General features: G+C 34.5%; 1 protein-coding gene across 1 annotated transcript; it reads right to left on the reverse strand.

Annotated features, from left to right (window-relative positions):
• Positions 1–935: 935 nt before the first annotated feature.
• On the reverse strand, positions 936–12208 carry ppp1r42 (protein phosphatase 1, regulatory subunit 42). The gene is made up of 9 exons (XM_056451052.1): positions 12150–12208; positions 10887–11060; positions 9206–9372; positions 8940–9078; positions 6699–6815; positions 4208–4325; positions 3110–3241; positions 1883–2021; positions 936–1006 (listed from the first exon to the last, which is right to left on the reverse strand). The coding sequence occupies exons 2-9, from the start codon at positions 11016–11018 to the stop codon at positions 961–963; spliced, it is 990 nt and encodes a 329-aa protein (XP_056307027.1). The 5' UTR covers positions 11019–11060; positions 12150–12208; the 3' UTR covers positions 936–960.
• Positions 12209–14314: the final 2106 nt, after the last annotated feature.

Below are 14314 nucleotides of genomic sequence, written 5' to 3' on the forward strand. Positions count from 1 at the left end.
ATAAACATTGTTTTTGTAAGGATTAAGTAACAATATTGCCCCGGGCCAATAATTATGAAGCAGAGCAAATGAGGTTAAGTAAGCTTCTCTGTCTAATTACTCTACATCTTTCAGAGGTTATATTTTACTTCCCTGGTTTAGATGTTAGACTCACGCTGAAAATAAATTCATGCGGTACTGTACTCAGCGCGTATTCTATATGTCCAAACATTATTATACAATCAGTTTTACATTTCATATGTTCCGTTACTCTTCCAGTCTAGAACGTAATGGTGTTGATAAAGCTGATGGATAATGTGCAAGTTGAAATTAATCCTCATTACCCCCACATAAAATTCTAAATCTGAAAGATAAATATACAGTTACAACTTTGAAAGTTAACGACTTGTTTAAAATCTGATTTAAAGCATAATGCAGTAATATTGGATTGTTACTTTGACTATTGTAAGCTATTTCATATTTGATCTAATATAATTAAAATCCAGAACGTGCAAATAACAAATAAAGGCATTATATTTAAAATAAAAGTGTACAGTTTGCAATTTCACGTTTAATTTTCATTGACAAGTAAAATCTCACTTTGAAATTGTTATGACCTATTCTGACTGGGGGAATTAAATTATATTTTAACTAACAATAATAATCTTAAATGTATATTATTAAATTCCAAAAATGATGTGCAAAAACATAATAGTATTTAAACAATATTCCTCAAAAGTGTATTATGTACATTTATTTAAAACAAACATATTTTCAAACAGAACTGTCAGAATTGCAAATAAGGCAGTGTAAAAGACTTGTCAAATAAATAAAATTTAAGCTGCTATTCACATTTTATATAAGTGGCAGAGCTTCTTTTTCTTAAAAAGTATTCAGGATAAATCTTCACACAAACACCACAAGCTTATTGATTGACTTTTTGAGTCAAATATTTAAAGCCAAAAGGACTTCGATAAAGCTTCATATTTTCAGAGCTTGCCATTCCGTACTGTAATCCCCTCTTGTCCTGTGAACATACCAGAATGCATGAAGAAATAAAATTAAACACTGTAAATTACCATAAAGTACCTAAAGCATGATTTTGTATTGTGCATTAATAATAAAAACTAACCAAGAACATAAAATCATGGCACACTGTCTAAAATATGCTTCTTTAAATGATGACTGCTACTGGACCCCTATAACACAGTAAACAGCTAATTAGGGCATTAAACAACTGTCATTCAGCATTATCATTCCTATTATTCATACATTAGTATTACCCATGCCCCTTCTTACAAGTACAAAACATTCAGCTCATATTTATTGTAGTTTCATCAGCAATTCATATCTGCATTTTAAAGGCTGATAAAAGAACTGAAATGAAAGGATTAACGCATTTAAGATGCCAGACATCAAAAGGTTTTTGCAGTCATTACACAGCCCAGCATAGAACTATGCTTAACCTCAGGCCAGTACTAAAAGAGAAAGCTGTTTATTTGCATGGGTGGGAAGAATAAAAGTCAAACAACTTGACAAATTGCAGGCATTTTTTCCAGCATGTCTGAAGGCAGCAAATGAATAGTTACATGTCACATTACTCTCAAAGCATTCTCTTTTTTTTTATAATTTAAGATGAGTTGTAATTTAAATAATTCATAAAAACATATCTTAGTTTAGTTTAGTTCATTTAAAATTTGACAGGACAGGGTACTGCAGCACAATTCCCTGAAATGAGTCAAACACACAATAAAACAATATTTAACTAGTAATATATAACGTGATAAACAAAGTAAAAACAATAATTTAAAAAACACTATAAATTATAGGTTGTCTACAACAATTTACCGAATATCTAAATAAATAATTAGCACGATAGAAATTGTGATCGTTCATACTGTACCCTCTTCCTCTGCTGTCGGCTTGAACTTGGTCTGTCCGAAATGTAACGCCAGGCTTTTCATTTTCTGACAGCTTACTCATAAAGCTGCTGCGCTCTTGGGCAGAAGGATGTTGGGGACCCAAGTGAAAATCAGCTGAAGCAAAACACAGGTTAGTCACACATTGTCATAGAGCTGACACGAGGGACATGTAAGGTGTACTTGGTGACATGTAGATAATATACAAAAGCAGAATATATGATACCTTGTCTGTTAGTAAGAGAAATATATTTATGTGGAAGTGTAAATTACTGTAAATATTAGAGAACAATATGCATTTCAGTCATTTCAATTAAACAGTATTTTTGCAAATTCAGATGAGATAATAATGACATATTAAGGACATATTTTATCTGTAATAAAGTGGTATTTAAAAAAAACAATTGTGTATTTACACACACATTCTTCACACTTCTTAGTTTCTCTCGATTTATCAGGTTTATCAGATAACATTCCTTACAAATAAAAAAACTACAATATTGTCATTTAGAGCATTTTTAAATTAAGCATTTTTCCCACAAAATGACAATTGGTTAAAATAACAAATGGTTTTCATTTGTTTTCATTAAAAGCAGGGTTAGTCCACCAAATACTGTTTACTAAATTCTTCTGAAGTAAAAACACTGTGTTGTCTAAATGAAAGTGAATATGAATATAAACAAAATGTAATGAATATAAACAAATATTTAGATATTCATATAAACACTATTAAAATATTTAAATATCTAAAATTTTTAAATATATTGAGATATTTATTCATTCATTCATTTTCTTTTCGGCTTAGTCCCTTTATTAATATGGGGTCGCCACAGCAGAATTAAAAGCCACCTTATCCAGCATATGTTTTATGCAGCGGATGCCCCTCCAGCCACAACCCATCACTGGGAAACATCCATACACGCTCATTTACACACATATACTACGGACAATTTAGCCTACCCAATAAACCTGTACAGCATGTCTTTGGATTGGGGGGGAAACCGGAGCACCCGGAGGAAACCCACACGAACACGGGGAGAACATGCTAACTCCACACAGAAACGGCAACTGATCCAGCCGAGGCTCGAACCAGCGACCTTCTTGCTGTGAGGCGAATGTGCTACCCACTGCGCCACCGTGCAGCCCTTGAGATATTTAAATATATTTAAATATTTTAATATAATTATTATTTATTTAGCAATTATTAATACTTGTAAGTGGGTTTGTCATTTGTTGTTTGTTGTCTTTTCCATCCTCTAGTTTCTTCTTTGCGTCTTTTGAGGCTTTCCAGTTGATTAGAAACTGCCTTGTTAGCTCATTTATTTGTTTTCCATCAAGGTCCTCTAAATATCAAGAATAAAAAATAATTAAAAATTGCGCATGTTTCTGTAACTACATCTTCTAAAGAATTAAATAAACCTTAAAAGCTCCAGAGGTCATCTAAATATCAAGAAAATATAGCATAAATATGTAATTACAGTTGAAGTTTCAGAATTGTTAAACCCCCTAAAGTTACACCCTTGTTTATTTTTTTCCCCAATTTCTGTTTTATGGAGAGATCTTTTCAACACATTTCTAAACATAATAGTTTTAATCACTGATTATGAATAACTGATTTATTTTGTCTTTGCCATGATGACAGTAAATAATATTTGACTAGATATTTTTCAAGACACTTCTATACAGCTTAAGTGACATTTAAAAGCTTAACTAGGTTAATTAGGTTAACTAGGCCGGATATGGTAATTAGGCATGTTGTTGTATAATGATGGTTTGTTCTCTAGACTATCAAAAAAATATAGCTTAAAGGGGCTAATAATTTTAAACCTTAAAATGTTTTTTAAAAAATGAATAACTGCTTTTATTCTTGCCAAAATAAAACAAATAAGACTTTCTCCAGAAGAAAAAATATTATCAGACATACTGTGAAAGTTTCCTTGCTCTGTTAAACATCTTTTTTAAAAATATTTTTAAAAAATTAAAAAAGAAAAAATGCAAAATTTAAAGGGAGGCTAATAATTCTGACTTCAACTGTATATAAAACTCATAACCACAATACCAATACAAATTTAAAAAGTATTGCTTATTTATTAAATGTATATTTTTTATTAAACATAAGTAATGTAGTAATTATATTATATATATATATATATATAAGTAAATAATTAAATAAATGTTGAGAAAATTAATAAAATAAAAAAGAAATACAATTATATAATAGAGATCCAACAAGCTGAATCACAAAGTCATTGAATATTTTACCATAAATAATAAAAATTTAAATTGTAAATAGCAAGGGTTTTTCTCACCTAGAATTTTGCAAACAGTTATTAGTCTGTCCCTGTATTTAGGTTTGTGACACACAGGATTTCTACTCAGATCCAGTAGCCGCAGTTTAAACCATTGGCTGAACACTGTTTCTAACTCCTGAAAGCATAAATAAAGGAATTACATTTTACTTTAATCACTTCAAATCAGCTATACAGACAAAAATGAACAGATCTTCACCAAATGTTTCAAACTAATATTAGCACTCTGCAGAAATCTAAAAATCTGTCACTTTTCAGATTTACAGAAGATGTACAATTAAAATAATCAGAGCCTTGTATTTAAAACAAGGGGGTCACAAACAAATGTGACCAAAAATGTGCAGCGCCAAAAGTATAAACAAGACATCAGCTTGTTTTAATAAATACTGTCACTCGGACTGCGTGACTAACAAGTTCCCCTGGGCAGCAGTCCTCAAGCATGTTGCCTGCAGTGTATGTTTATCTAAGGACACATTAATCCAGGCTGGAAATATGAATACTCTCTGGACACGCTCTGATTGTTCATTGCCTTCCTGTCTCAACTAAAATGCTTCCACTTTTCAGTCCGCGTGCAATCAGCTCTAGCGGGACCCCAGCGAGCCGCGCGCTCTCAGGCTTTGATAAATGATCGTGTCAGGTCTGTCACTCTGAGGGCTTGGCTGGGAACTGCCCAGCGCCAAATTGCCCTCCCATGCGCAGGAGTGCTGAATGCACCCCTGACTGGGCTCTTTCCAGCCCCGCGTTGGGTTAATGATGGCCAGTTATGAACCTGTATTTGACCAGCGCTTCGATCCCTATCTGCACTGTCTGGATGTGCGCCACTAACAGCCTCTGCAGTACCCATTTGTCACTCGGCTGACTGCCTGTCATAATCTATTTTAAAAATCCATAATGTTTTCACTGGAATTGGACCAAACTGCGTAAGGATGGAATTGATCCTTTGGGTGCTGTCGCCGCTGAATCAATAGTGGCAAAGGGGTTGTATAAATTAAAGGAGATATCTGCTAAACACGAAAGCTTCCTCTGACACACGGATCGCTATTATCGGTGGCAGTTGCTCAGAGGATTGTCTTTTGTGCTGTTGAACAAGTTACCGAAATGCTTGACAAGGCAGCGGGAAGTGTTTCTTTTAGTCACTGAATGAGTATGTTGGAAAATTTCTTTTCCAGGTTACTTCTCAGCTTTAGTTTCACTAAATGTTCACCTCAAATGGGTTTTTAATACAAGGCTGAGGTTATAAGGGGCACTGAGTGTATTTCAGAGGAAAAATCTGTGCGCTAAGGAAGGAGGAAAACTTGTGCTTGTTTAAATTGTCAGCAGAAGTTGTCTCTGGAGACCGGCCTGCTGATTTGTTGAATAATTCTGACCTTGTGCAAGTCCGGAGACTTCTGGAAGAATTTGTAGGATTAGGTTTTTTACACTGGTTTACCACTATCATTTCACACTTCATAGGAACACACACAAGGTCGTCATGTGTAAACATTACAAAAACTGGAAAAATTGCATTTTGGGTTAACCCTTATGTGCTGTTTGGGATGCTTCATCCACTCTGGGGTGATTTTGAGTCTTAATTTGGTCACAACTTTCTCTGTTTCAGCAAATGAAATGATTTTTAATGACAAATCTTATTTTGACGCATATTTTGGCAAAATGCTTTCAAAATGTTCCCAAAAATTCAACAATGCACTCTGGGCAAATATATTATAAACTATATTGCCGCATTGACTTCCATTATAATGACATTTTTTGATTGCAAAGCTTCCTTATTGGGAAGAGGTAAAAAATGTAATTTTTACAGTTGGTCATCAGTTGCAGTGCAAACAAAGCTTAGTTTCTGGCTCAAAATTATATTGTTATATTGAGTATAGTGTGTGTGAGTGTGCAAGAGAGACCTTAGTGCACTTACAGTACCTTGATATGTTTGAGAAAATAAAAACTAAGCAGCTCAGTTCTCAGAACATAGTAAACATAGTAAGTGTATTCATGCATGAAGACAATTTGTTTTTTTTACACCATAGAATTCCATATAAAGGTCAGAAACTTTATTTGCACAGGCATATCTAAAGGGTTAATGGTGCCAACTGATGACCGACAGTAAAAATGTTTCATTTTATATCTCACCAAAAGGGATAAACAAGAATGCATGATTATTTGGTGTCATGTCTTTGCAATCAAAAATTGTTGTTATAATGGAAGTCAATGGGGCAAAAGCAGCCACGAACATAACGAAAGTGATTCCCCTTAATTCCTTGGAAGATGATTCCTTGGATTTACTAAATGTTTTTAAGTTAAGTGGTTGTAAACAATTTATTTGGGCTGAATTTAAACAAACAGATTAAGTTGAACATTGCTAAATATAATTTGTTTGTGTAAATTCAACACATATAAATTGTTTGCAACAATTTTGCAGACATAAGTTTTTTTCAGTGAACAGTACACAAGGATTAAAACACCTTTATTTATTTAAAAAAGAAAAGAAAATTATATTTACCTGTATGTCATGTAGCTGGTTATCGGCAGCAAAAAGATGGGTCAGTTTTCTGAGAGGAGCCAAATCCCATAACTCATCAATGTTATTTTTGCCAATATTTAAAATGCACAGAGTTTCCTACAAAAGCAAGATATAAAATTAAAGAGGTCATGAACTGAGAAATCAACCCTTGGTGTTTTGACATAGAGGAGATTTTGTACTAACAAAACATCTAGTAATATTCTAAACTCAGGGTGCTTTCACACCTTGCTTGTTGTTTGGAACCTGTCATGCTTTCTCCCTTAGCTTGGTTTATTTAGGAATATGTGGACATGGCAATCATGCTCAGATCTGCACTAAAAACCATCAGTCCAAGATCGCCTGAAATATGTGGTCGTGGCTTGGTTGAAAATGAACTCTGGAACACTTCGCTTGTGGTGAGAAAGGAATTGGACCCATCAAACCAACAAAACAGGCTTTTTAAAGTGTTATCACTTACACTTAAAACCAAGAAGAAATTTCAACAGTTTTAATCTCTATTTCTGGAACAAAGCAAACAATCTGGTGTGAAAATTTCCTTAGTTCTTGCATCTCTGAAAAAGTAATTCTAATTCTGCATCATTGCCTTTTAGCACCACTTTAGCAACAAAATGATAGAGACACCTCTGAGGGTTAAATCTTTGAATTGCCTCCATTGTGATATTAAAGTCGTGTCTACACTGAAAGTGGCCATTGTTGTGTCACATCACAAATCCATTTCTCCTTGTCAAAAGTAGTGCAAATGCATGAAGTATGTCAGAAACAACAGGACACCAAACCTATAAGTTTGTTTGCTTTCACTATCAGTTCATTTTTAAAGGAGACACAGTTTTAAAAAAGGCTTTTTAGAGAGACAAAATATGAAAGATGCCATTCCGACCATATTCGATGGTTTCCCTTTGATAGTTAAGAAAAAGTTTGCTCTGATCTGTATCTTAAATAATATTATTAATTAAAATAATAGATAACTTTAGTATACATTTGACCACCCCTATAATGGTTCATATCATTGTGAATGCATGTTTGTATCAAAAATATTAATTCAGCGGTTTGAAACTGGCAAATCTAGAGCACCAACAGCCAGTGTAAGTGTTAAAAAACATGTTTCTTTAAAAAAAAAGTATTTGTAAGTGTCTGTAAAACTAGATGCACAGTTTATATTTTATTGTACACTGGCTTGCACATGGAAGTTAAACAGTAAAATAAAAATACGTCTTTCATGGTCATTCATTAATAGGTCATTGATAACCACTCAATATCCCTCAAACATACAACACATACAAGTACATATCAACAAGTTACCAAACATAACTGAAAAACTTGACAGACCCCCGTCAATGTATATTTTAAACCCTGAGTATACTGCTTTCTGAAATTCTTCCCAAGTGATGTTTATCAGAACAAGGAAAATTTCAGTATTTCCTATAATATTTTTTCTTCTGGAAAAAGTGTGATTTGTTTTAGTTTTAAAGGAATAAAAGTAGTTTTCACATAAAAAAATAAAATAAAATAACTCAATATTATTAGCCCCCTTGGGAAATATATATATATTTTTTGATTGGCTACAGAAGAAACTACTCTTGTCCAAATACTTTCCTAATTAACCTAACTTGTCTACTCAACCTAATTAACCTTGTTAAGCCTTTAAAAAGACAAAAGAAGTTAGTTATTAGAAATTATTTAAAAACTATATTGTCTCTGTTAAACATATTTGTAAATGAATTCAAACGTTACAAGAGGGCTAATATATATATATACATAGGCTCCTTTAACATTATTAATAATAGACTTTAAGATACTTTAAACTTTGAAACAAGTTCCACTTCTGGGAATTCAGTGAAGATTTTACTGTGTTAGTAAAAGGAGAGTATTTAATATTTTTTTTCAAGGAGGAAAATTGGTGTACTTACGCTTGCAATTACATTAATTATCAAAATAAACAAAAAATTCCCTTTTCGGTTTGTTTTCCCATAGCCTGGGCAGTAAACACTCGCTGTTGATTTGTCAGACAAGAAGGCACCCACAGAGACCTCTTTTACCCTCATCAAATCTTGCACAGAACTGCTTTGATACACGTCTTGGTCTCTGAGTTTGATTCTGACAGCAAACTCAAAGGACACTGCTATATCAATCTAAATATGAGCGAACTAGATTATAGATATCATGAAGCACCCTTTGTAAGTCTTTTCACTGAGGTGAATGTTAAAGAAACCAGTTACTCACAGAAAGGCAAGAAATGGAACGAGGGTCAAAGACCAGCTTTTCTCCACACGGTAGTTTCTGACCTTCCACATGCAGCTCCTTTAGGTTTTTCAACTCCTCTAATCCCTCCACCACAGTGATGCTGTTTCCTCCCAGGAACCTCAAATATAGAAACATTCATGGTCTATGGTCAATTAATGGCGCTTTTCATTCAAAAATATTAAAGTCAGAGTTCAAAGAAATGCAATTCAGAAGTAATACATGTGCTTGTACTGTCAAATACTTACAGTTTAGAGAGCTTATGTAGAGACGAGAGGTTCTCGATGCAAGATATATTGTTATTTTGCATGTATAAGTGTGTAAGGTTTGAAGCAAACCCCAAGTTGCAGATCTGTGATATTTGATTGTCGTATAGGTAAAGGACTGTGAGGTTTCTGCACACTGATAGATCGTCCTATAAAGAGAGAGAAAAAATTATATTTACTGTTCAGAATTTTAGTGTGCATAATATTTGTAGGAAGGAAAGATTTCATCAAAGCTGCATTTTTCTGTTTAAATATTATTATTATTTAATTATTATTACAATGTAAAATGTTTTATGTTTTATATGTTTAAAATTGCTATTTATTACCTTTTAGTAGCTTATAAAATCATTTTCACAAAATGATGAATTTAAAGATATTGGTGTAGCTATAGATATGCTCATCCTTTAATTCTGTACCTCTTTTAAAGCATGATTGATACTTAGATATTTAGAGCTATATATACAGTTGAAGTCAGAATCACCCCTGTTAATTTTTTTCCCCAATATCTGTTTAACAGATTTTTTTCAACACATTTCTAAACATAATAGTTTTAATAACTCAGATTTGTCGCAGATTTGTCGGCTACACATCCATAATACGAATCTCCCATTTCAACACATCCAAAAGGTACTCTATTGGATTGAGTTCTGGGTACTGTGTAGGCCATTTGAGTACAGTGAATGCATTGTCATGTTCAAGAAACCAGTCTGAGATGATTTGCGGTTTATGACATGGTGCGTTATCCTGCTGGAAGTAGCCATCAGAAGATGGGTACGCTGTGGTCATAAAAGGATGGACATGGTCAGCAACAATACTGAGGTACTAATGGCCAAAAGTGTGCCAAGAAAATATCCCCCACACCATTACGCCACCACCACCAGCCTGAACTGTTGAAACAAGGCAGAATGGATCCATACTTTCATGTTGTTGACGCCAAACTCTGACCCTACTATCCGAATGTTGCGGCAGAAATCGAGACTCATCAGGCTCGGCGACAATTTTCCAATCTTCTATTGTGCAATTTCAGTGAGCCTGTGTGAATTGTAGCCTGAGCTTCCTGTTCTTAGCTGACAGGAGTGGCACCCACTGTGTTCTTCTGCTGCTGCAGCCCATCTGCCTTAATGTTGGACATGTTGTGCGTTCAGAGATGCTCCTCTGCATACCTCAGTTGTAACGAGTGGTTATTTGAGTTACTATTGCCTTTCTATCAGTTCGAACCAGTTCGAACCATTGTTTTTCAGACCATTCTCAGACCAACCCTAGAGATGTTTGTGTGTAAATCCCAGTAGATCAGCAGTTTCTGAAATACTCAGACCAGCCTGTCTGGCACCAAAAACCATGCCACATTCAAAGTCACTTAAATCACCTTTCTTCCCCATTCTGATGGTCTGTTTGAACTGCAGAAGATCTTTTTTTACCATGTCTACATGCCTAAATGCATTGAGTTGCTCAGCTGACATGTGATTGGCTGATTAGAAATTTGCGTTAACGAGGAGTTGGACAGGTGTACCTAATAAAGTGGCCGGTGAGTATATTTATTATTATAGTGCATCCTTTCTTTTCATTTTAATAAAATGACCCCAGTTTTTAAAAGAGTTTTGCAATATTTAATGCAAACTAAAAATTTAAATACAACTTCGATATATTTGAACTCAAAACTTACAATCTCCTCTATGTTTTTGTCTGAGAAGTTGAGATGGGTCAGTTTCCTCAGGTACTGCTGGAAGGATTCGCTTCTGCTGGATTTTGAGTGACTGCCCAATTTTGCGATCAGATGCACTGTCAGGCGGACCATAATGACTCGCAGTGCAGAAATATCGCAGGATAGATTATTCTTCTGTAGCACAGCATGTCAAGGGAATAAGGAGATTCATGAGATAGCACAAAAACACATGCAATACCATATGATAGAATAGCTCTCTAAATATATGGATTTTAAGGTTTATTTGATGGGGTGACCATCATTTCTTACTTTAAAGACAGCATAGTCAATTAACCCTCAAACCTTTGTCAAAATGCATATTATTTTTTAATGGTGGGAACGAGGCCAAAGGTGAACCAGGCAAGTGACCTGAACTAAGATTATCATGCAGAGAGATCCGTTCTCCCAAGAACAAAACACAACTCAGTTTCCTTGAGACAAGCACTTTATGTAAGCTTGACCCTGCAAAATTGCATCATGTTAGTATAATTAAAGGAACATTTCACCCAAAAATCATTTACTCACCCTTTATTTATTTTAAACCTTTATGACTTTCTTTCTTCTGTTAAACACAAAAGAAGATATTTTTAATAATGTCGGAAACCTGCAACCATTGAATTCCTTAGTATTTATTTTCTACTTTTTAGCTTTCTTTAAAATATACTTTTTTTTTGTTTAAGAGAACAAAGCATCCCTCGAATGTTTAGATCCATTTGAGCGTGAGTAAATACTGAGTAGATTTTTATTTTTGGGTAATATATCACTTTTAGTCTTAACGTCATACTTGCAGCCTTACCAAAAAGATTTCCTTGGAAAGACCTTGGTGTTATTTTACTCCATACCCTGAGTCTTATATTGTCTTGTCAGGCACAGACGAGGAACTGAAGTAAAGGGAATACATACATCAACACATGACAGCAGGTCGGTTTTACACTTGATCTCAGAGCAGCAGACTATGGGGAGATGACATGGAGAGCCTCTTAAAAATCAATAACTTTCTGTGGTTAAACTCCAGGGAACTGGGTGGGGGACAGCGGTTTGCCAATCATTATAATACATTGCAGTATATTTAACGATAGATGAAATGAACATTGTTTATTTAATAAGCAAAGACCAGCACCACTGTTGACATGTAAAGATTCTAAACGCAAACGCTAAATGTGAATTCATTTACAGCCTACTGAAGAAGTAGGAACAACGAAACAAAACAGTGCTGCTTCTTACCTTAATGCAAAAATGTTGTGCGTTAACAATCCCCAGCTAAAGCCTGGTTCTTTTTCTTGTCTCGGGTTTGTTTAGGAAGTAAGAGCTGATGTTGCCATGGACACGCGACGCGAGGTCAATTTCCACGCGCCAGTGTTGATTCAGAGTTGAGTTCAGATGCGGCTTGACACATTCTCAGCAGAAATGGTGACAAGTATTTATCGTTTCTTATTTGTGAATTCTTTCCACTCTTTATAGCTATACATTTGCAATTCTATGTACATTTTAGAACGCGTGTTGTTCATTGATGTATTGTTTTAATGCGAGAGAATGTTTAACTGAGGTTTAAGATTCATTTGTTCTACAAAGCGCTTTAGTAGGAAAAGTAGTTCAGGCTTACGAATGTTTTTATAACCAATAATTTATTAGTAACTTATTCATTAAAAAGAATTTAAAAAGAACGGCATTTGATTCTTATTCTATATTGAATATTTTGCTTAGTCAGTTTAGCGGAATGAACCGCCAACTAATTGTTTACATTATTAATCTTAGTAAATGAATTTAGATATAAAATGTCAGTATTTTTAGAACATCCTTAAAAATTATATGGCACTTTTTATTACCAATTTGTGGTGGAAACCTTTTTTGACTGGGCTATTAACTGTTGTTTATGTTAAAGGTTCGGGAAAATCAAAAGGATGTGACGTTTATGATGCTGCTAAGTACTTCCGTTCAACATGAAACGAATGCTTTTACAATTCATTCATTTTCTTTTCGGCTTAGTCCCTTTATTAATCAGGGGTCGCCACAGCGGAATGAATCGGCAACTTATTCATCATATGTTTTACACAGTGGATGTCCTTCCAGCTGCAACCCATCACTGGGAAACACCCATACACACTCATACACTATGGACAATTTAGCTTCCCCAATCTTAGAGCACGTCTTTGGACTTGTGGGGGAAACTAGAGCACCCGGAGGAAACCCACACGAACACAGGGAGAACATGCAATTTACACTTCCTTTCCACGGAGTAAATTTACATTTCCTTTCCACGGAGTAATGAACTGCCAACGGAATGTTTACGTTATTATATTATATAATATTATAATTATATATATTATTAAATGGATTTAGATATAAAATGTCAGTATTTTTAGAACATGGCCTTAAAAGTTATATGGCTCTTTTTTCATTACCAGTTTGTGATGGAAACCTTTTTATTAGCCTGTTAACTGGTTGTTGCTAGATCAGATGTGGTTGCGGCCAGAAGTTAACGAAAATTATTTATATTATTTATTAAATTTCCCATTAGTTGTATTTTATTAACGTCTACCTCAAACCTAAACCCAACCGCCACAGTAACGTAAAAACAGTAGCTGTATCGAGTATTATTTCATTCATTCATTTTCTTTTCAGCTTGGTCCCTTTGTTAATCAGGGGTCGCCACAGCGGAATGAACTGCCATCTTATCCAGCACGTTTCACGCAGTGGACGCCCTTCCAGCCGCAACCCATCACTGGAAAACATCCATTCACACTCATACACTACGGACAATTTAGCCTATCCAATTCACCTGTACCGCATGTCTTTGGACTGTGGCACCCGGAGGAAACCCACACGAAGGCAGGGAGAACATGCAAACTCCACACAGAAACGCCAACTGACCCAGCCTTGAACCAGCGACCTTCTTGCTGTGAGGCAACAGCACTACCTACTGCGCCACTGCGTCGCCCGAGTATTATTTAATGTTATATATTAAATAACCCAATAAAATGTATTTTTTAAATTATGGATATTTATTTTGATTTTTCAAATGTTAACAATACATAACATCGAAACTAAGCAGCAAACAAACTAAACTGAAACATACACACAGAGAACATAAAAATAAATAAATAAAATAAAAATAACTAAATAAAAAGGGAGGAGATACAGTATAAACCATTTTGTCGGATCATGTGGTACTGTTTTAATACAATTAAAAAATGGATTCCAAATCTTTTTAAATAATTCACTATTTCCTCTCCCTTTCATACAGTTGCAAACTTCTGAGATCCACAGAACATCAATGTCAGTTTTCCATTTTAAAGCAATACATCTTTTAGGTATTGTCAGTAATATTTCAGGAAGCTTAATAGCATGATTATGCTGGAGGTTAGAATTTGTATAATTACCCAATAAAC

Source organism: Danio aesculapii, chromosome 24 (assembly GCF_903798145.1).
Source record: "Danio aesculapii chromosome 24, fDanAes4.1, whole genome shotgun sequence".
In the NCBI taxonomy this organism is placed as follows: Eukaryota; Metazoa; Chordata; class Actinopteri; order Cypriniformes; family Danionidae; genus Danio; species Danio aesculapii.